General features: G+C 36.6%; 1 protein-coding gene across 1 annotated transcript in view; it reads left to right on the plus strand.

Annotated features, from left to right (window-relative positions):
- The window catches only part of MACROD2 (MACRO domain containing 2), a 2082072-nt gene that overhangs the window by 1989503 nt on the left and 69214 nt on the right, over positions 1-23355 (plus strand). Inside the window, 1 exon segment of the mRNA XM_012640501.1 lies at positions 16171-16248. Coding sequence (XP_012495955.1) covers positions 16171-16248 — 78 coding nt within the window.

A 23355-nucleotide genomic window follows, 5' to 3' on the forward strand; every position in this document is an offset into this window, starting at 1 on the left:
CACTACATCTATCCTAAACATGGAATGAGGCAGAATCAATTACTAAATGTTCACTGAATAACTATCTTAAACATGTAGTGAGACAAACATTTCTGTCGGCCTCTTCCTCCTGGTAGACAGTTAAGGCCATTTCAAGCACCAGGCACTGGGTTTCTCTGAATCTTTCATCATGGTTTCAGAAAAATAAACATCCTTTTTCAGTCCTGTAGCTTCCTGTGCTTCTTTCTGTCTGGAGTTTTTTTCCAACCAGAAGTCATGGCATAGCCTAGTCTAGAGAAGTTGGATATACAGCAACTTGATTTGTTACCTTACACGGTTAGTTACCAGCATCAGCAAGAAGACAAGCAGGTCTTTGCTAACAAATGTCAGGCTCAAGTTAACCCTTCCTTATATCAATCTTCCTCTTTTGGACGACACTGTGATCAAAGCTCCTCCCCAAGTCCTCCCTAGGGCTTCCCAGAGGCAGAACCAACAGAGTACATGAGAGTCTGCTCCTACTTTCTTCAGTGTCTCCCGAGTTTACACGTATCGATTCTTCCATTTCCGCCAATGCCTCTCCCCACCTACTACTTGATAGGTCTCCTCTCTGAATCGTACTTCTTCCTACTCGACAATCTCTTTTTCATCAAGTGTAAAGACACTCAGGAATTTGCTTGTGGTCCCTACGGTCCATATGGATTTTTAAGTACAGTTTTAACTACAAAGATTCTATCTTCTTACCAGATCACATAACATGATTTCTGGGAGGGGAAAAATAAAAGAGAAAATAACTTCCTCCTGACCATAAGTCATCATCCCATGGAAAACTAGATTTGACTAATATTGTCACAAGTGTGTGGCTAGTTTTTTTTTTTTTTTAGGAGAAAAAAAATGGAAGAGGTGTTAAAAATTAGAATTTTATTCCTTTCCCTCATTCCCAAAATATAGACATGCTATATCATGTCATCTTTGCTAATTTCTTTTTATTTTGAAAATACTTCTAGTAGTAATGAAGAAATTGTGTGACATCAGAGCTTTGCGCACAGATCCTAATTGGTTGGACTTGAATAACAATCTTTTGTAGTGACCAAATGTCATTTCGCTTAATTTGATCAATGACTCTTTGAGGTGGAGTATGATTTAGGTAATGCTAACTCTGTAACAAAAACATCAGATATGGCCGGGCGCGGTGGCTCATGCCTGTAATCCTAGCTCTCTGGGAGGCCGAGGCGGGCGGATTGTTTGAGCTCAGGAGTTCGAAACCAGCCTGAGCAAGAGCGAGACCCCGTCTCTACTAAAAATAGAAAGAAATTAATTGGACAACTAAAAATATGTAGAAAAAACTAGCCGGGCATGGTGGTGCATGCCTGTAATCCCAGCTACTCGGGAGGCTGAGGCAGGAGGATCGCTTGAGCCCAGGAGTTTGAGGTTGCTGTGAGCTAAGATGACGCCACAGCACTCTAGCCCAGGCAACACAGTGAGACTCTATCTCAAAAAAAAAAAAAAAAAAAAATCAGATATATACAAGAGAAATTCATTTTCTCATGCATGTGAAACCCACGGTGAGAAGCCATGTTGCATACAGTCTCTCAGGGACAAGCTAATGGGAAGCTCATGATTTTCAACACATTTTCAACGGTGGCTCCCAAAGTTGTCCTGAGTCTTGACATCCCTTTGACAAATGGGGAGGAGGGAAAGAAAATGTTGGCACTGGAGGTTTTTATGGCTGAGCTTAAAAGTGGCACATGTCATATTGGCTTACTTTCTAGCAGCCAGAACTCCCATAAGTCACATGGCCCCACCTGGCTGCCAGCGGAGATTTTCTGAGTCCTGCAAGTTCCCGCTTCCTGTGTGGCTAAGAGAAGGGAAACAGGTTTGTTGAACAGCTGCCCAGTATCTTCCAGAGATGGACGGTATTGTCATTTCCCCAATTTTATCAATGAGGCAGCAAAGACTTAGGTTGGATAACTTGCCCAGGGCCACACAAGTATGGAAGGCTAAAGAATAGATTTGAGAAGAAATTCTTTGAAAGAAAAAAAAAAAAAAAAACAACTTCCATTTCTGTTGAGATCCCTCCCCCCTTTATGGCATGAATCTACTTGCGGTATATAAACACAATGCAATACTATTTAGCCATAAAAAATGAAATCCTGTCATTCGTGGCAACGTGGATGGAACTGGAGGACATTATGTCAAGTAAAGCAAGCCAGGAACAGAAAGTTAAACACTGCATGTTCTCAGTCATATGCGGAAACGAAAAGAAGTTGATCTCCTAGAAGCAAAAAGTATAACAGGCTTAGAAGAGTAGAGCAGATGGGGGATAGGGAGAGATTTGTTAAAAGATACAACATTATACCTAGATAGGAGGAATAAGTTCTATGTTCTATAGTTAACAATATTATATAGTTTGAAATAGTTAAAAGGAGGATATACGGAATGCTCCCAAAGCAAAGAAATGATAAATATTTGAGATGATGGATATGCTAATTACCCCGATCTGATCACTATGCATTATACGTATTGAAACGTCAATATGTATCCATAAATATGTACAATTACTATATGTCAACCTAAAAAATGAAAAGTTTAGCTTACTAAAGAAAGAAAAGAAACATGCAGACACACAGGAACATACACAAGTTAAGGCTTTAGTGAGTGTCAGCTAATCCAGCAAGAAAAGAAATTGAGTGGTAAATACTTGACTTTTTCACATCTCTCTTTTCAAAGAAAATAATATGTTTCAAGTTGCCTGCTGTTTTATAAAGTCAGTAATGCCTAGAACTAAATGTTTTTGATTTCTGCATGCTCTGTGTTTTATAGCAAACTCACCCTATAATTTTTGATATGTTTTTATTATTTATATCCTTCTTTATTCCAAAATCATATGGGAAGTGGTTGCCTCAATAATGACACCTGTCATGAAGCAGCAGGGTCTTTACATAAGCTAATAAATCAGAATAGGTCACAATAGAGGCTCGAACAGAACCTTGATTCATCAATTTCCTCAGTTTTTCCCAGTGGTAGATATCTTCTTGTATATTTGATCTCAGGTTGTTAGACAGCTGGTTTTAATGAGTCCAAGGTCAAGTGTATATGACTGAACCCAATATAAATCAGTCAACCATATATAGATCAAAGTTCATGGTCATTAATATTACACTTAAAGATGATTTCATTTCCTAAGTAAAAGGTAACAGCTCCTAATACCTACTGCCTTCAGCAGACGAAGCAAACAGATCATAGCACAGTCCTTGCATTCCGATAAGACCATCATGTTTCCCTCAAAAGAACATGCAAACAGCTGACGGTAACCTGTTACTTGCACATTACAGACTCTCCCCTCTCTCCAGTCTCATCTCACTTCACTCCCCTCCTCTCATGTGCTCCCGCCTCATCGCAGCCTGCTCTGGTCATCTTTTTAGGTAAAGCCCACTTCCACCAAACCTCCATCTCAGCCCCATTTGTTATTTCATAACACCCACTGGTTTCTCTGTTATGTAAATTTTTTCATTTGCATGCTTTCCTTAAACTTATCTCCCCCTACCACAACTTAAGTTTCATGAAGGGAGAGACAGTATCTGTGTTGTCCATCATTTTATCCCTAGTGATTAGTACACGGTCTGGCCTATAGAAGGTACCATTTAAAACATATTGGTGTTTGTTATGGCCATCGCCAGGTATTTATTGGGTCTTAATTCTTTGTAAAATAACATGGGATGTGAAAAAGAAAATATAGCTCTTGCCTTTCAAGGCCTTTACAGTCTAGATGGAAAAATGAGATATACAATCGCGTTACATAGCTAATATCAGCAACGATATTAGCAGTTAATATTTGTCTAACCCTTATTATACACCAGTTTCTATTCTAAGACCTCTGCTTGTTGTCACTCTTTCCACTCTCATCCATGATATAAATACAATTACCCTCCCACTTTACAGATGAGAAAAGTGAAGCACAGGGCAATAGTGGAACTGGTCTGAGCACCTAACTGTTAATAGGATGTAAGGTGGCTAAGAAAGCCAGACCGATTATGATAAGTGTCAATAAAGGATTACAATGAAACGTGGGTTATCTGTGGAATGTGGGTAGAGAATATAAGATATGAGCTGGGATCCAAAAGATGTGTTCATGGAAGCTATTCTAGTTGGGAAGAAGAGTATCCATGAAAGCTTGGAAGTAGGACACCTAGAAGACACCAGAAGACCTAGTTTAGGAAACTTAAATAAACTCTCTTGGGAGTTTTAAACCCACTTAAGCCAATAGATTAAATGGATTAAATAATGTATCCATCATCCACTTATTAGTTGCTGAGGTAGAACCCTAATTATGGAGGACTCTGAATACCACACTAAGAAATTTGGGTCAATCAACATAAAGTTCAACCATTGCATATTGTCTGGGTGTCAAGTGGTTTTCTAGTGTGATAATTGTTACAAATTCTCCATCCTCTTTCTTCCTTTCATTCCTTCAGAACATCCTCTCTGATTATATCCAGTTAGACTCTTCTCCCCACTCATCCCTGTCATTACTTGCAGATGCTTCTCTGTAAGCCAAATGAGATTTTCTAATTTCTAATGGATGATCCTTTGGCAAGCTAATAATTTCCCATCTTCATAATTTTTCCTTTCAAATAAACATGGCTTTAATTATTTGTATAAGTCAGGCCAATACTAAATTCTCTGGGACAGCACTGTCCAGTAAAAATAAATGTGAGCCACAGATGAGAACCACATATATAATTTTAAGTTTTTTAAAAGCCACACTAAGAAAAAAGAAACAGATGCAAATAGTTTTAATTATACATTCTATGTAACCAGTATATCCAAAATATAGTAATTACAAAATGTAGTCAATGTAAGCTAATGATAAGATATTCTACATTCCATGTGTGTGTATGTGTGCATACGCTAAGTCTGTGAAACCTGGTATGCGTTTTGCACTTACAACACACGTCATTCAGACTGGCTTCATTTCAAGTACTGACCATATGTGGCTGGTGGCTAATGTGTTAGACAGTGTCTAGAGTTAGCTTGAGGAGAATACACTGTAGGGATGGTCTATTACTTTTAGTCTTTAAGCTTTTTTCTTAATGAATTCTTGTCTCCAGGATTTGATGTGATCAGTAATGAGCCTGAACCTTTCTTGATTCTTGGGTTGGTCCCCACCCCCCACCCAGGATGCATGCTGAGCTGCAAAGGGTTTCAGATTTTTATCAGTTAAATCCCATATATCTAATGTGAAGAAGAGATCCTCTGAAATATTGATATAAAACTCACAGATTGAGCCATTCATAGAGCTGTGTGTCCTTCCTCCACATCTATGAGATGCTGCCCACCCTGCAGTGGAAAATCTGCCAGAAGACTATATGAGGACACTTAGCAAGACATCCAACTTTAAATGAAAGATAACTTAGATACAGAAAAGAAATGCATACAGGTAGGCTTTGTTTAACAAATTCAGTATATGCTAAGGCAGTAGTTCTCACAGAGGGACCTGAGTAGCCCCCTAGTCACCTAGGAACTTGTCAGACATGCCAACTCTCAGTCCCCACCCCACACCTTTGGAATCTGAAACTCTGGGGTTGGCTCCAGCAGTCTGTGTTCCGTAAAGCCCTTCAGGGGATCCCAATCCCAATACATACTAACATTTGAGAATAGCTGTAGTAAAGAAATAGTAAGTTGAGGGCAGAGTGTGAGAGAGCAGTGTATATTTGTTGTTTGTAAAAAGAAAAAAGAAAACTATTTTCACGCTTCAAATAAGATTTACCAAAGGATCTACTGATTGATATGGCCAGCCTTCTTAGTGCCATTAAAATTCACTTTCACCTGCTACAGTACGAATGAATTTCACAAATGTAACATCGAGCAAAAGCGACCAGACACAGAAGTAATTCCATTTATGCCAGGTCTCCAGACAGGAACAACTGATAAATGCTGTTGGAAGTTGGAGTGATCTTTGGAGTGAGGGCTGGAAGGGAGGCTTCCAGGATGCTAGACAGGTGCTATTTCTTGAGCTGGTCCTGGTTATGCAGAAGTGTTCAATTTGTGATAATTCATCAAGCTGCATACATATGAATTTGCACTTTTCTTTATGTATGTTTTCTTTATGTGTGCTTATATTCAATGACAAGTTAAGAATTTGAGCTTTTACAAAAATTATGAACACCACTTTTTAGGAAAGGTTCAGTAATGTAAATAATATACACTTTAATTCAGCAGTCCTCTCTCTCACAATTGCCCCTCCTAAATTACAAATAGAAATTTCCCTTTAAAGAGATCCCGCTTAGTACTTCTCTAGGTTAAACACAGCCCTGATGCTCTCTCATTTCCTCTAATTAAGACCCTTCCCTCCTTCTTGGTCTCTGCTCAGTGCCCTCCTCTCCTCCTCCTTAGCTGGCTTCAGACCAATCTTTAGCAACTGGTTATTAAGTCATTACCCCAAATAGCCTCGAATGGAATCCTTCCAAAGATCTCTGCATTTTAAAAAGATCCAAAAGATGGAAGGAACTGCTCCCCTGGGAGCTGTGAGGGGACAGTGGGGAAACATGATCTTATCCGGTGTCTCTTTACATCTCCCAACAGTGGCCATCAGCTCCACCTACTAATGCAGTCTGATCACATGAGTTTTCCTCCCCAGTGAGGTAGGGAGGAGTGGGGTAATACAGGCATAGCAAAGGGGCAGGGGATGTGATGCTTTTATTCCAGACAGAAGGATTACTAACCCAAAGTTGCTGCTGATTCCATTTGCAATGGTGCTTTATCAAGTAAGGACCACAAAATAAGAGGTGATCACAAATGTGTGTTTGAGGATTATTCGGTTCTTACCTCGTAGACTCTTGGAGTAAGCTACTTCTCATTTTTTTTATCAATATTAGAATATCAGAGACTGCTGGTTAATAAATTACTCTTGTTATCTTTTTGTAAATTTATCAATGTATTTCTCTACTATAGACAGAATATTCTACCAATACACCCTGGTACTGCTACAAGTATTTTTTAAAATAATGAAACACACAGTGTTTAGCAAGTCCTCTCCTTGCAAGTGACCCCTCCCACCACCACCCTGCCATCCTGGAACACTGGTGGGCTCCAGGACCCTGCCCCACTTCTGTGGACATGTCCATTATGATTGGCCAACACCAATGCCTGTTATTAAGTGTTCTGAATATTGGTCCAGACTCCTTCATGACTACTTTATCCATGCTGTGCAAACACTGACTACCTGAGGGAGAATAAGGATCAAATGAAAACGTGATCCCAGAGAGCTGAGATGGAGAAAGGGAATCTTGTATTTAGAGAAGATTCCATTTCTACATCTATTTTGAGACTTAGTTCTGATGTGCAGTGGGGATACTGACTTGAATAGCTAACATTCAAAAGGTGAATAAACCATCCAAATAGCCATGTGTACAAATGCATGTTAGTGTTATGGACTTAATGTTTGTGCCCCACCTCCCAAAATTCATACACTGAAGCCCTAACCCCCAATATTATGGTATTTGGATGTAGGACCTTTGGGAAGTAATTAAGGGTAGATGAAGTTGTGAGGGTGGGGGCTTTCATGATGGAATTAGTGGCCTTATAAAAAGTACGTGCGAACACTGAGGAAAGGCTACGCAAGAACACAGCCAGAAGGTGGCTGTCTGTAAACCAGGAAGAGAGCCCTCACTAGGAAATGAATTGGCCATTATAGCAGATGATCTTGGACATCCAGACACCAGAGCTGCAAGGAATAAATGTCTGTTGCATAAGCCACCCAGTCTATGGTACCCAGGCAAACTGGAACAGTCAGTCATTGCATTAGGAAAATCTATTATAATGATTTCTAGAACTCATAGTTAAACCTACTCTAAAATATAATAGCAGAAGATTAATATAAAATCCTCTTTTAAATTGAAAATAACACTTTCAGGTTGATCCTTAGTGTACTTCCCAAGGTCCTCATAAAATAACATTTTATAGTATTTTGTTTTATCACATTTTTCTCAGTTTATGAAGCAAAACATTATCCTCGTCATACAAATCCTCTACACACCCCATTTCCTGTAATACCAGATATCACCTGAATTTTTTCTACCACCAGGGTCATATTTGAAAATGAAATTTACTGAATTTGTTTTATTCCGCATGACCAGGCTGTTCCCCTCTTTGACTTTCTCTAAGTTCTTTGGTCCAGCATCTTTCAGCCTGTATATACCTTTCATGACGGCTGTACATTTTGAAATGACTGAAATGGTGAGTGTTTTAAAAGGTGGATCTAAAATAAACTTCTTAAAATAGTATTTGTAAATAGCATTTTAGAAATATTTAAAGTACATGCACCAGACATGGTAAACTTGCAGGAACTACAAAGTAAATTAGACTCTTTCAGGTTATACAAGAGCAATACTCATGGAGGTTGCCTCAGTTGGTAGGTGAGTCAGGGAATAAGGAAACCACTTCATCAGCCCCGAGAACTGGATGATCCAGGAGGCAACGGCTATTTGAGCATTTCTCCAGACACTCAACAACTTCTCTAACAGTCATCCACTCAAAGAGCTGACCGATTCCTTTCATAATTAAGCTAATATTCTTTCCTGGTGGTTAGAGCTCTCATGTTGGGCCACTTCAGTGGCTGTTGGCCAAGCTATAGGTGTCTGCCCCGGGCCCATCACTCACCAATCCAGCTATTATGGTGATACAGTTCAAAACATGGAGACCTCTGTCCCCAACTTGCCTTGATTAGGTACAAGAAACTTTCCCGAATACTCCCTAATTAAAGGCAGCATGGTTTTTCTTGCTGATTTTCCTGAGTTCTATATAGATTCTAGTTATCAGCCCTTTATCAGATGAAGTATCACAAGAATGGGAAAACACCACATGTACTCACCATCAAATTGGTTTTAACTGATCAACACTTAAATGCACATATGGTAATAACATTCATCAGGTGTTGGGCAGATGGGAGGGGTGTGGTGCACATCACCTGGGGGATGGACATGCTTGAAGCTCTGACTCAGGTGGGTCAAAGGCAATATATGTAACCTAAACCTAAACATTTGTATCCCCATAATATGCTAAATAAAAAAAAATTAAAATAAATAAAGGCAGCATGGTATGAGAGAGCCACATGCTAGAAGGCAGGAGAACAGGGTGAGCATTCACAGTTTTGCTACTAAGTGGTGGGAGACAGATTAGTGACTATCTTGTCTATCTTACTTTGGGATCCCCAAAAGCAAAGAGACAAGGGTGTAGAGAGGTGGTCCCAGGAAGCAGAGGTGAAATGTGAGCATGTGGGACAAGGAAAGGCAGACAGCCAAATGGGGGTGTTAATGAGCAGGGTACTGCTGAGGGAACTGGCTCCACTCCTCTGAGAGGGGCACAGAGTGCAAATAGAACTGTCTCCCTGAGGGGTGAGGAAACTGGGGTATTTAATTCCCAAATCCTTTGAGGTCAGGAGTTGGGCATTAACTCCTGGGTACTTCTGGTCCATCCAGGGCAACAATGCCCTCAGGGTTTCAGAAAGCAGCTCATGTACTGGAACAATCTGCTGGACCTTGAGAGAGTCCCAAGGGATGTGGGTGGGGCACTGTCTGCTACGAGGCTTAGCAGGCCTGGATCTTCTGTTCTAGGTGCTCTAGTTCTAGAGAGATGGATCCTCTCTAGATCTCAGAGGTAGAAATGGGCTGGGAAGGAGTTAGAGAGAGGAGAGGAGAGGAATGAATGCAGCTTTCAGACCTCTACAACAACTTAGAATTTTTTAGAATAACCAAAAACTGGATTCAATTAGAATGTCTGATAATAAAAGCAATAGTGAAATAGGTTGTAGTAGAGCCACGTAACAAACCACTCTGCCTCCATTCTCTCTCAGTTAGGTGGGTTTGTGGATCCTTCCAGGTGTGGAAAAAAAAATAGGTGCTCAGAAATAGTCATCCAGGTCTTTGAGGCTCACAGAAATTTAATAATTCCCACAAAGGATCCAAATGCTTGTCTCAGTTTCCAAACACGTGCCTTTACATTTAGAAAAAGACTTAAGTTCTAATTCAACATAATGGGTTCATGTCTTTTAGTCCTTGAAATCTTTGGATTTCAGCAGCAACACTCAGCCATACTCTTCAAGTGTCTGGCTGAAAACAACCTGAGCCCAGAATTTGAAGCATTTTTGAGTCTGGAGACAGATTCTGTCTACTGCCTCAATTTCTCCGTGAAATAAAATAACTGAGAAGTAGTGACCGGATGCTGTGACTCTGTTCAGCATTCAGGCTGCAAAATCACTTTTCCTAAGGAGAAAATCCTCCCAGTAAGACTGCCAAAATGACCTTTCCTTATCAGATCAAATTAAGCCAAAAAGCATAAATAAAACACTTGTACTTTCCCAGGTTTATAGGTGAACTTTGTGATAGAATTCCAAACTTGTTTACATTTAGAACCATAGCTACTTTTCATGCCTGTGGCCTGGCCAGGTTTTTAAATAAAATAAAATAAAATAAAATAAAATATCAGGAGAGCCTGCAGTGCACAGCTTAGCAAGGGAGAGGGAGGCAAGATCAGAAAAGAAATCAGAAGGATGGGGGGCAAGGGTACTGAACAGCCAAGTCCCAGACAGCTGAAAATAAGAGCAGATTTGCCTTTGTTTACATTGCCAAAGGGGAAAAATTAACTTGATGGAAAGGGTAATTAAGCATTTCTTTTTCCATCATGGTCCAACCCGGCTTCATATCCAGATGTTCCATTTTACATTGTGATGATTTTTTCAAGTCCCTGAGTTAAAGACGGCCAGTGGAGCATTGGTGCGCCCTTATTGCGGAAGTACACAGTAAAAATCTCAGTGAGACCTGTCCAACTCAGGTAGGTGGATAATGGGGGAAGAGTAGGAACATTTACAGAGAAATGTTGTCCGGAACAGAGATAATTTGAACAAATCAGCAGTTTAGCATTGTAAACTGTTTGAGAGAGATGATCTGGCTTAACACCCTTGGTTCCTGGGTGTAGAAACTGGGATTATGTGAGGTGAATGGATTTCCCTGGAGTTATAAAGCTTGTAGTTCTAAATTCTGAATCACAATCCCTAGTTAGTGTTCATTCCATCATACTGATTGATTTTCTCATTTGCTGGTATTTTCAACAACAACTTACAGAAGAATATTACCTCCAATTTAGGAATGAGCTATTTTATACAAGTTTACTGTTTGAAATTTGGTTTCTTATAGAAACCAAGTTAGTTGTACAGGATGGTAGTTTTCCCAGCCATGCCTCAAAGACTGTTAGTACAGGTTAAATATCCCTAATTTGAAAATACGAAATCTGAAGTACTTCTGGCCCCAAGCATTTTAGAGAAGGAATATCAACCTGTCCCTGGATTCCACAACTCTAGGAATGATTGGCCACTTTTGAGTGGGGGTTAATGAGAGCATAATGAAGACCAAGGAACAACCATAACTCAGCTGGGCCTCCTGACAACAAGAACAATGCCCCGTCTGTGGGCCCAGTTTTCTTTCAGGTAGATATAGTTTAGCCTTGTATAGTTAGCTTCACTGGGACCGAGCACGGTTCAGCTCATCAACATCTGAATACTCTGGGAATGTGTTGCAGGATATATTTTTCTTATATAAAGGAATAGCTACTACAAAATTTTAATGAGACCATAATTGGCTGCAGAGGCTCATTTTTTGTAGATAGGCACACTGTTCAGATTGGAGGAAAAATTACTTTATCCTAATTACTTCACAAAATAAACCAGAGATTCTAATGAGCAGGTCAGGATAAATATTTTGCTTGACATAATCAAATTAGTTTATAAGACTCAAAGGAAACCCAGATGATTTTATTTCTGTGCAACTTTTGCATCGAGCTCTGGTACTCATGTGCAGATATTTACACATTACAGAAGAATATTTTATGTGCAGGTCTTTGTGTACATCATTTATTTTGTTCAGAACCATTAGAAATTTTACACCAAAGTGACCTCCTGTTGCCACCTAGATAGTAGTCAGGGGCTACCTCTCTTAGTAGATGCATTTTGTAGACCTCCTGGCTTAAAACTATCTTCAAAGATAATTAATCATCCATTCAGTTGTTTACTTTATATTCACCTCTAATTTTGGTGCACAATGTTTTTGCCAGCTGTATTTTCCTTCTCATTTATTTAACACATCCCTCTATTTGTTGGCTATTCCCTTCAGACAAATCTTCCTTAAGAATTCAAGATTTGCCATTATTGATGAATTCACACAAAGCTCAGCAGCTGATTCCTCAAAAATAGTCCAAAAAATCTTCTATAGAATGGCAGTGTCACTGGCATTGAGACATAAATTTTTATAGTTATTTTTAACCTTGGTGGGGTCATGAATCCCTCATGAGAATATGATGGAAGCCATATCCCCCTGCAAAGAAAAATATATGAATATATGCACACATTTTTTTCAAATGTTTACAGACCCTTAAAGTATACCGAGAGATCTCCTAGGGTTAAGAACTTTTGTTCAAAAGGGTTTGTGAATTCCTAGAATATCAGGGATATCCTAGGGTTAAGAACTTTTGTTCTAAGGAGATTTCTTAGAACAAAAGTTCTAAGATTTAACATTAGGATATTTATTGTGATTTAACATTAGGATATTTTTTATTAAAAATTCAATAGTTCATCATTTGTCATCACAGCTTAAATCCACACCTGCATTAGTCTGTGTAGATACGTGTAATTAACTGCATTAAAGGTGACCTACTTTTTTGAGATTTCTGTTTTATGGGTTTTTCATTTTATTGTAATCTATTTCAGTATTTCTTTAAAGGTTTTTCAACTTTCTAAATGAGCTTTTTTTTAATTTATGAAAGTGTTTCTTTTTTATTCTTGTTAATCTTAAAAGCACATCTATCTATAGACCGTTGGCTTGAATATTTGATTTAATATTTGCATTTGAAAAAATTCTTTAAATATGACATCGACCTTAAAGATTCTGAAAGTCAGAATCTGAATATAATTTTAATTCCAGTTCTCTGCTATTAAAATAACATTGACTGAATCTCAGAATTAGGTAATAACTGTTTTACATTTTTTGAACATTACCAAATGATAATTTTTAGAATTAAATAAAATGCAAATCCAATATGCAACTACCATTTTCATGGTAGTTTATAGAACTTACATTGAAATAGCAAGCTCTTTTAGTGACCATGTATATACACTGGTATCATAGTCCAATTAGGCTGGTAAAAGAAAATACCATAAATTGAGTAGCCTATAAACAACAGAAATGTATTTCTCACAGTTCTAGAGGCTGTGAAGTCCAAGATCAAGGTACCAGCAGCCTTGGTGTCTGTTGAGGGCCCACTTTCTGGTTCATAGATGGTGCTTCTAGCTGTGTCCTCACATGGTAGAAAGGCAAAGGGGTTCTCCAGGGCCCCTTTTATAAAGGCACTAATCCCAGTCATGAAGGCTTCACTTTCATGACTCAATCACCTTCCCAAGGCCCCACTTCCTAATGCTATCACCTTGGGGGTTAGAATTTCAGCATATGCATTTTAAGGGGACACAAACATTCAGACCATAACAACTAGATGTATTTTCACTCTCTCTCATTATGAATAATGATTTCATATGCACATACAGTGCAGCTTTCATCACCTCCCTATGCAGAAAAACTGCACTGCTATTTCAAACTTAAACAACTAATAAGCATGATGCAATAGGACTTATGATTTAAAACATACAGGATTGAATCCAGCCTTGCTAAAGTTTGAGACTGGAAATTCAGATAGCCCTGGGATAGAGTAACTTCAGTGGAAACAATCTTCCATAGCTACCTGTTACCTGGTTATTTATGAATGCTGTCATGAGCTTGTATAGTACATTTCCTCCTACTTTATTGATATGTGTAGATATAGAACCATTTCTGGAGAAGGGGGTCACACATAAGGTGGAGCCAGCTTGTGGGTTTGGTGATGGGTCATATTGATGTAAAATCCTCATATCACATAAAGACATATATATTTGTGTACACACATAGACTATACTAAAATGGTCCATTTCTAAGATGCATATTATTTCATATACTTTATATCTAAAATCAGAACACATCTTAGAAAAATTTATAATGTGTTATAGTTCATCTGGCAACATTTTTTCCTAATACTATACAAAATAATAATGCAAATAACAATTGATGGTTCTTAGATTCCATGAAATGTATTATAGAGAAACAAGATTATACAGAAGATGCCTTTACTATTAAAGCAACTCCCCAAGAAAATTGAAATGAAAGAGGCAATTTATTTCCAAATGATACAGATTTTAGTGGCAAAAAAGGTATAATCCAGTGATTAAATTTTTAAATGCTTTCATACATCTTATGTGAATCATTAGATCGTAAACTTGTAAACTCAATGTAAATAACCTTTTAAAAGATATTTCTTATGTAATATTTAGTACAGAAGCATGTTTATATAAATTAGAAAGAATGAATTATTGTTCAATGTAATAATAAATTTTAACTACATGCAAAATCTTGAACAATCCTAAAACTTTAATGTTGAGAGAAATGACTATTGCATAAGACTAAGTATGGAATAATACCATTTTTTATAAACAAGCAAAACTAAAACACTATTGAATTTAAATTTTAGCCTGATCCAGATAGTACCTTTTTCAGTCATTGTTTATTTTCAGTGTTAATGTAGAAAAAAGTATTCAAAGAATTTTTTTTTTTGCAATCCACATCTTAGCTCCAAAATTAAAAGGGCATATTTTAATGGAAGCTGCTTTAAAACAATTCGACATGAATGAGATAACAGTTTGGAAAATGTGTCTGTGCTCAGTTTTACTTCCGAATTTGGACTTTTAGACTTATTGTCAGTCTCAGAAAGAAGTAAGAGGCAGTGCAGATAATTAAACATTTGCCTTCGGGGAATTATTTGCAGTTAATTAAAACCACATACTTTGGGTGTATACTTACTTCACTGGTTATTAAATTTGAATCATATGTTAACTACCCAGGTTTCTCACTTGTCCATCAACTGTTGCTTGTGGCAGGCTCAAGAAACAAACTTGCTCATAATATTCCAAACCGTATTCTTTAAAGCTATCTCCCAGTTTTCAAAGGGAGACAGAGAGAGAAAGAGGAGGGAGAGGGAAACAAAGAAAGAATGATATATTTTAGACTTCATCCGATTCAGCTCTGTTAGGGAGTCAAAACTCAACTGAGAGATACAAACTCAGTAGAGAACCCATTTGTGAGTAAGAGAAGTGTTGGCCTACCATCCCAGCTTTCTCCATGGCCACATGCTTACAAGATTAGCTCATGGCCTTTTCAATATCTTCAGATTACTTCCCTTTTAGTTACATGAAAGATATCTACTAGATGTAAACTCCACCAGGGCAGAGATTTGGTATTTAGTTTCCTATTGGCTCCCCAGCATCAAGAACAGTGTCTGGCATATACTTGGTTAATAAATATTTTTAAAATGCACGAAAGACCTATTTTCTGTCTTCCTGCTGGTCCAGTCACAGGCTCTTATCTGATGCTTTTGTTAAAGAGCCTCCAGAGGGGCCTCAAACATTCAAAGCTGGCCCTTTCTAGCTTTGCAGTAGTCCATAGTCACAGAATCCTTTTAGCTATGTTATTTCCTGTAAAGTATATCCTATAATAAAAAAAGATGAATGTATGCTGATTTCACATTGAAATGTGCTATGCAAGGGAGGAAATGACATTGCACAGAATAGACGGTCTGCATTCCCCCGTTGCTATTATTCTACTGGTACCGTTCCTGAGGAAGATGAACTTAATTACCTCTGGATTTCAAGACTCTATATCTGACTTTTTCAACAGCTCGAAACTCCCATATGAGAACCACCCTAGTAATGAGAGCATTAAGAACATTAAAATTAGATGTTCCTATAATCTTCTGTATTTTGCCTTCCTTTCATATCCTTTCCTATAATTCTAAGACTTTCACCAATGCATAAAACTGCTTATATTTTCTTCTGTGTTGCAAAAAGTCCCAACTACTTCTCTACCTTTGTAAGCTTTGTGCAGATATTCTATGCGGTACTGTAAGAAAAGCTTATTTATTAATGAATATATTAAAGTATTTAAATGGTTATTTTAAAAAGAATAATGAATTCTGTTTCCCCCAAACATAAATCTGTCGTTAGCATTGGAAGCTGCTCTATTTCCTAGTTAAAAATGCTGACTACAGGTTTTGCTTACTTGCTGTCAGATTCTGCAAAGGATGACAATATAACAAAAGACAATGAAGTAACAGATCATTCTGCATGTGACCAAGATCATTCCAATGGTAAGTTGTAAAATCCTTTATCGGTTTCCCTGCTCCCTGCTGGAGAATACATGTTTAAAAAAACAGATTTGAGTATTTCTGGAAAAAAAAGTAGAATTTTGTTAATATTTTGTTAGCACTAAATAGCAGTAGATTGGTAGCTGCCCTCTTTAGATGGGGCTTTTGATCTCCACAATCCTCATCACTCATTTTCATAAAGCCTGGCTTCATTTATTTTGTTTATTGTTTCATGCCTCAATTCTATAAGAATTGGGTTTGCAGCTACCAAAATGAATGTGTGATAACAATTAGAACAAGTATTCTTATTGGAGAATGTGAAGATTAAGTCCAGGAGATTAAATCTACATATCCTTAGAATACCAAGAAAAGACAATAGAACAAACAGAAATGAAGCAATCTTTAGGAAAACAACAGAAAAAAAGAAAAAAAGTTTTCCTGATGCAAACCAGTTCCCCAGATCAAAACCTGAGAGTACACATTATAGCTATAGGCAAAGATAATGGGAACTCAAATGAGAAAAGACACCTACGTAGCCTCATGGACTATTTGAAGATAAGTGGTAAAGAAAGGCTTTTTAAGCATATAAGAAAGTCAAAATCAGTTTATAAGCAAAATCACCAAAATCAGATTAGCCTTAGCCTTCTTCTTTCACAACTCTAAACACTAGAAGAAAATGGAATAACATTTCCAGAGCTCTAAAAGACACAGTTTCTATATTTAGTGAAGTTATTATTTATGCATGAAGTTAAGAGTAATACTTTCTCAGGAATACAAGGATTAAGAAAATATACCACTTGAGTATCCTTTATTAATAAACTAACAGAAGGCCTGAGCAAAAATAATAAATATAAAAAAGGAAGGCAAAATTCAAGACTGAGAAAGGTACAATTGGAAGGGACTATCTGGTAAGAGACTAACTGAATGTATGGAAATGTTGAAATAATAAAATAATTTTGAAATAACGATTCAAAATTAGTATCAAAATATCTTACACCTAAATACATGTTTTTAACTTTGAAATTTATAGTATTTGTTGTTTAAAAATGAGCAAGTAAAAGGAGAGACCTGATTTCTATAATGAAAGTCTAAATAATTTAGGCCATTTCTCTCACTGAAGACGACTAGACAAAAATATATATTTATATATTACACATATTTATATTGTATATCATATATTACATATTATTATACAGTATATACAGAGAAAGAGAAAGAGGGAAGCTGTTTAAAGGTATCAGTGAGCTAATAAGATAGTGAAGAATTGTCACGCTAAGTTCTGGGAGAAGATGAATCTCCAATATGGGAACACAGAATTTGACACTATTTTTGTCTTTATGACATGTGCTGATTCCACAAGAAGTATCTGGAGTCTCATTTTTAAAAAAGGCAGGGTACCCTGATAAATCCCCTGTGTTTTGGGCTGAAAACCTAAAGATATGTAGCCTAGCAGGAAAAATGAACCAGCAGATCAGCCTTCCGAAAGACCAATGCCCAGCTTTGAATCACCTCAATCTCTAAATTAAATTAAGACCAGCCCAGGTTGCTAGTCCCCCCAGGCACCTAAGAGAATAAACGTAAAATATTTCTAGAGGCAACAAGGAGTGCTGTAGGCTTCAAAATATTTATGTAAGTAATTTGCAAAATATAATCTCCAGCACACAAGTACAAAAAATTGCCAGAAAAAAATGAGGAAACAAGGTGACTTGAAAAACAAAACAGACAAGAGAAGTAAGCTCATACGAGCTGAAAATATTAGAGTCATAAATACAAAGTATAAAATAATTATGCTGAGTATGTACAAAGGGATAAAGATTGAAAATTTAGCTGAGAACTGGAAATTCAAAACAAAAAAATTTAAAGGAAAGAAAGTCTAGAAGTAAAAGATGCCATAACTGAAGTTAAGAATTCAATGAATGGATTTATGGTTTGACAACGTATTAGACACAGGCGAAAGAATTGTGAACTAGAAGAATATATTCAAAATAAAAACAGTAGGGAAAAAAAGGATGGCAAACACTAAGCAAAGAGAAAAGATATTGAGGATCTAATTACAAAGCCTATCACAAAGTAATTGGAGTCCCAGATAAGAAAGACAGAAAGAATTAGACAGAAGCAATATTTGAAGAAATTATGGTGAAAAATGCCTATGTTGATGAAGGATAGGAAGCCAAATGTTCCAAAAAGCCTTTGAACTCCAAGAAGAATGAATAAAAATAAATCCACAACAAGGCCCCTCACGGTAAAACTGCTAAAAGCCAAAGGTAAACAGAACATCTAAAAAGCAATCTTTAAACACTTGGACTAATAACTAATTTTTCAATAGATGTAATGGAAATAAAAAGACAATACAACAAAATAGCTGTGGATCAATAATTCTAAACCCGGGGGAAAATTATGGTTCAAAAGTAAAGGTTAATTAAGGAAATTTTGGACAACAAAAAAAGGCACTACCAAATAAAAAAGTTTATCACCAGAGAATTCTGTTGTTCTATAGAAAGATATTAATCCCAGATAGAAGGTCAAAGATAAAGGAAGGAGTTAAGAACAAGGTAAATGGTAATTATTAAATAAGTCTAAATGAATATTGATGGTATAAATCAATAATAATAATGTCTTATGGGAGTTAAGATATACATAATGTTAAAATATACCACAATAATGGCATTTATTGAGATGAGGTAAATTAAATGAAAGTGTTCTTATGTTTTTCTGTTAACATGGAGAGTAAACATACCAATTAATTTTGAAATTTTATAAATCTGAGTGATCCCTGAGAGTCAGGAAATGAGGTGAGCCCTATGATTGACTGCCTGGGGAGAGCTTCTAGGCCATGGCGCAGAGAGGAGGAACGCAGGCAGAGTCCAGTGGACTCCCCATATTGAGGAGATAGAGCTGAGAGTCCTAGGAGGCCAAGGTGGCTAGAGTTTGCAAGGCAGAGTTCTGAAGAGGAGAGAGCTCCACAGAAGGAACGTTTTGAAAAACCCCTCAAGTCTTCAGCTAAGTACTGATCAGTTTATGCGTGAGAGGAAATGACCCAAGACTGGGGTAAGAACATTAAAAGATCTCAGAGAATAATACCTGGAGCTCACACAAGGCTGGAAGGAGTGCCTGTTCCCACCAGCCAGACTGGAAAACCTGAAAATTAATTGAAAACTCAGAATGTTTTTGCCTCAGTAGTGGAGCAAAACAGGCAGTAGATTCAATGCCGTTTTTGTCCTCCCCAGCACAGCTTCAACATGAGTTGAAATCTCTGACAGTGAGTATGGGAAGGAGAAACAGAAAAAGTATTTGAAGTGAAAATGGCTAAATTTTTTACTAATTTAATGGAATTATCAACCCACATATCTGAGTTTTATAACCCTCAAGCATAAGAAACATAAAGAAAATTATACCTAAGCTTATCATAATCAACTTGCTCAACACCAGCAATAAAGAGAAAAGCCTCAAAAATGATCAGAGAAATGGAAAATTATTTACAAAAGAACAAAGATAAAAATGAAGCAAATGTCTTGTCACAAACTACGAGCTACAATCACATGCAAAAACATGGATGAATCTCATCATTGCAATGTTAAAGAAGGTATGAAAGCATATATATTGTACAATTTCATTCATATCAAGATTAAAAAGCAGGAAAAATAATTAATGTTTAGGAAGGCATGTTTAGCTGGTAAAACCATAAAGAAAATCTAAGTAGCGATTCCTATGACAGGGTGTTAATCGAACTTCGGTGACTGGGGAGGAGTAACTGTCTGGGAGGGGGCCAAAAGGGGACTTCCAGCATGAATGGTAACTATGAAAATACATAGTTTTTGTCTTTGCTTGTGGTTATTTAATTGATCTCTGTATTTTAGTACGGTTTCCTATACATATGTTGCAATTTTATAAAATGGTTAAAGGAGAAAGAAAGAAAAAGGAAGAAAATGAAGAAAGGAAGTAAGGAAGGAGAAACGCAAGGAAGTACCAATGACAGGGGTTATAAACAAGGTCACGGTGAAGCAGGGAGAGTTGCACAGAAGGCTGACTTCCATAAAGACAACTCAAAAACTAAAAACCCTACTGTGCTATGGATCCCGTCAATGTAAGTTAGCTTTCAGGGTATCTTTGAAAAATTGTGTAATAATCACAAATAGAATTAAATCACAATGGAATTAAAGGAAGCTATCTGACTTTCTAAATTTCCCAAAAAGATTATATTAAACATGAGAGTGTATCCAGCAATGCAAATAATAATTTAAAAAAAGCTAACAGCATAACAAAAGCACAATGTACCAAATAAGATGACAGAAACACAAGCAAATAGTTATGACAATAAGTGTAATTAGGTTACTTTAATAAGTGTAAAACCCACTATGATTGAGTTAAATTCAATAAAATTATAAAGATTTAAAAATATAAATTTAGAGAAGGATACATTTGGGAAGTGAATATTAGAAAAAAAAAGAAAAACATGAAAACCTGCTTTAGAATCTCTCCAATCAGAATTCTAGCAAAGTGTCTCAAGTGAGAAAGAGTTGATCATTTTATATTGATAAAAATGTAAATCCCTGATTAAATATAATAGTGATGGGTCTTTGCATGTCAGATGGCATGGCAGGATACAATACAAATAAAAACCCACTGGAAATGCAATCGGGAGTTCACAGATACAATATTATCAGTCAGTGACAGAACAAATGGAATGTTTGAAAAATGTGATTAACAGTGTAGTCCTGCTATAGGAACAGACAGGCTGATCAATGAAACAGACTGAAGGGTTTAGAAATAGACCCAAGTAGATCTGGGATTTCAGTACCTATTCCAGCTGACATTTCTGGCTGACAGAGGACTCCATAAATGGCATTAAGACAACTAGTTGGCCATTTGGAAAAATAAGCTGAATCCCAACCTCATTCTTTACACCAACATAAATTCCAGAAGGAGCAAAGATGAAACATAAAAATGAAGCTATAAAAATACTAGAGTAAAAGAACCAAAGGTTATTATTCAGCACTAAAAGGAAATGAACTATCAAGCCATGAAAAGACACGTAGGAAACTTAAATGCGTATTACTAAGTGAAAAAAGCCAATCTGGGAAGGCTACAAACTGTATGATTGCAATGATATGCAATTCTGGAAAAGGCAAAACTATGCAGACAGTGAAAAGATGAGTGGTTGCCAGGGGTTGAGGTGGGATGAAGGGATAAACGGGAGGAACACAGAGGGTTGTTAGGGCAGTGAAAATATTCTGTATGACACTCAGTGGGTGTTTCATGTCATTATACATTTTTCCAAACCATAGAATGTACAGCCCCAAGAGCGAACCCTAATGTAAGTTATGGACTTTGGTAGGGGTTATATGGGACATCCCTGTACCTCCTCTCAATTTTGCTATGAACCTAAAACTGCTCCAAAAAATAATGTCTTTCTAAAAACAAAATGAACTGGTACTACTTTTTGAACTATAAATACATACTTGCAGACACATGATTGAATGCATGCATGTTATAGAATATAGACACATGTGTATATATCTGTAATATAGTGTGTACGCGTGTGTCAGCATATATCATGAAAAAGGAAAGTGACTAAATTAGAATATATAAATTTTGACACAATAAAGGTTATAATCGAATTCTAAAGAAAAACTAGTGGGAAAAATATTCTCACATAAATGACAAGGAGCTAATTTTCTTATTTGAAAAAAAAGGCTTCATGAATCAATAAGACAAAAAAATAACTCAAGAGGAAAATGGTCAAAGGACTCAATTATAATTCACAAAAAGTACAGACTCTATAAATAGGAAGAGATATATTATCTCATTATTATTTAGAGAAATGCAAATAAAATATCAGTGCAGTAGCTTCTCTTTTAGAGTATAAGTTTAAGTAGAATTGAAAATACACAAAATTAGTAGGAATAGGGCTTCCAAACACACTCACGCAGTGTTGGTGGAAGACTGAAGGGCACAACCTTCTCATCAGCAATTTTGGCAAAAAGGTAAAATGTTCATACTTTGATGGAAAAATTATGCTTCAGGGATTTGTCCTAAAATAACACCCAGAGTATGGAGATATTTCTTCACTAAAATGTTCATTGCGATATTGTGTTTAATGGCAAAAAAAAAAAAAATTGAAAACATCTGAGAGTTCATCTGTAACATGTAATATTATGGATCTTTTCAAAGTAAGATTTATGAACAAATCATAATGACAGTGGATGATGCTTATTAAAACATGGAACAAAAAAGCAAGAATCAAAGTGTAAATATATTTTGATCCCAGAATATGTTAACATATATGTTCATATGTCTGTATCTATGTGTATATACACACATATATACATATACATACACACACAGAAATCAGTACTTACACATATGCATGTATATGTATATATATGTATTCACACACATATATATAAGAGAAAGATGGCAATTCACAATATTAAAAGTAGCTATGTTTTCATTGTAAAATTATACGCAGTTTTCAATACTTGTGTTTTCCAGTGTACCTATAAGGAAACTGCATTTCTTTTGTAACTACAAAACAAATAATTTTACAAATAATTTACATTAGGAAAATAAGGTTTATTGGCCCTAGGAGAAAACCAAGGATGTCTAGATGATAATAAAATTCACACTAGTCTAGGTTTATCTCTTGTTCTTAATCTGGGATATTTTTAGGCATTGTAAAATTTTGAATATTAGTAGCAATCAAGTTGCAAATTTAACAAAAAGATACACTATCAATTATCTCTTAAAAACAAGCATCGAAGAAACAAAGTCTTTGTTCTTAGGAAAATCTGAGCATCTGACAATTTGCAAGCAATAAAACTATATGGTTGTTGCTATTGTTCAAAAACAGTCCATTTACAAAGTGAGTTTAGGTTTATCCCCTAGAAATGCTTAATTCCAGACCAATGTCCCCAGACCAATTTTTATGCAAATTAATTAAAGCTAAAGCATTAGCTTGAGCCACCCTTAATTACCAAGGCTCCAAGAAACAATCATGTGATCTCTTTCTAAAGAAAGTGAATGGATTTTTAGATTATCTATTCTAATGGTCCCTTCCCATCAGTATGGATGGTTGAGTGCACTGTATGAAAAATATATACATAAACTGTG

This window comes from Propithecus coquereli, unplaced genomic scaffold (assembly GCF_000956105.1).
Source record: "Propithecus coquereli isolate 6110/MARCELLA unplaced genomic scaffold, Pcoq_1.0 Scaffold153, whole genome shotgun sequence".
Taxonomy (NCBI): Eukaryota; Metazoa; Chordata; class Mammalia; order Primates; family Indriidae; genus Propithecus; species Propithecus coquereli.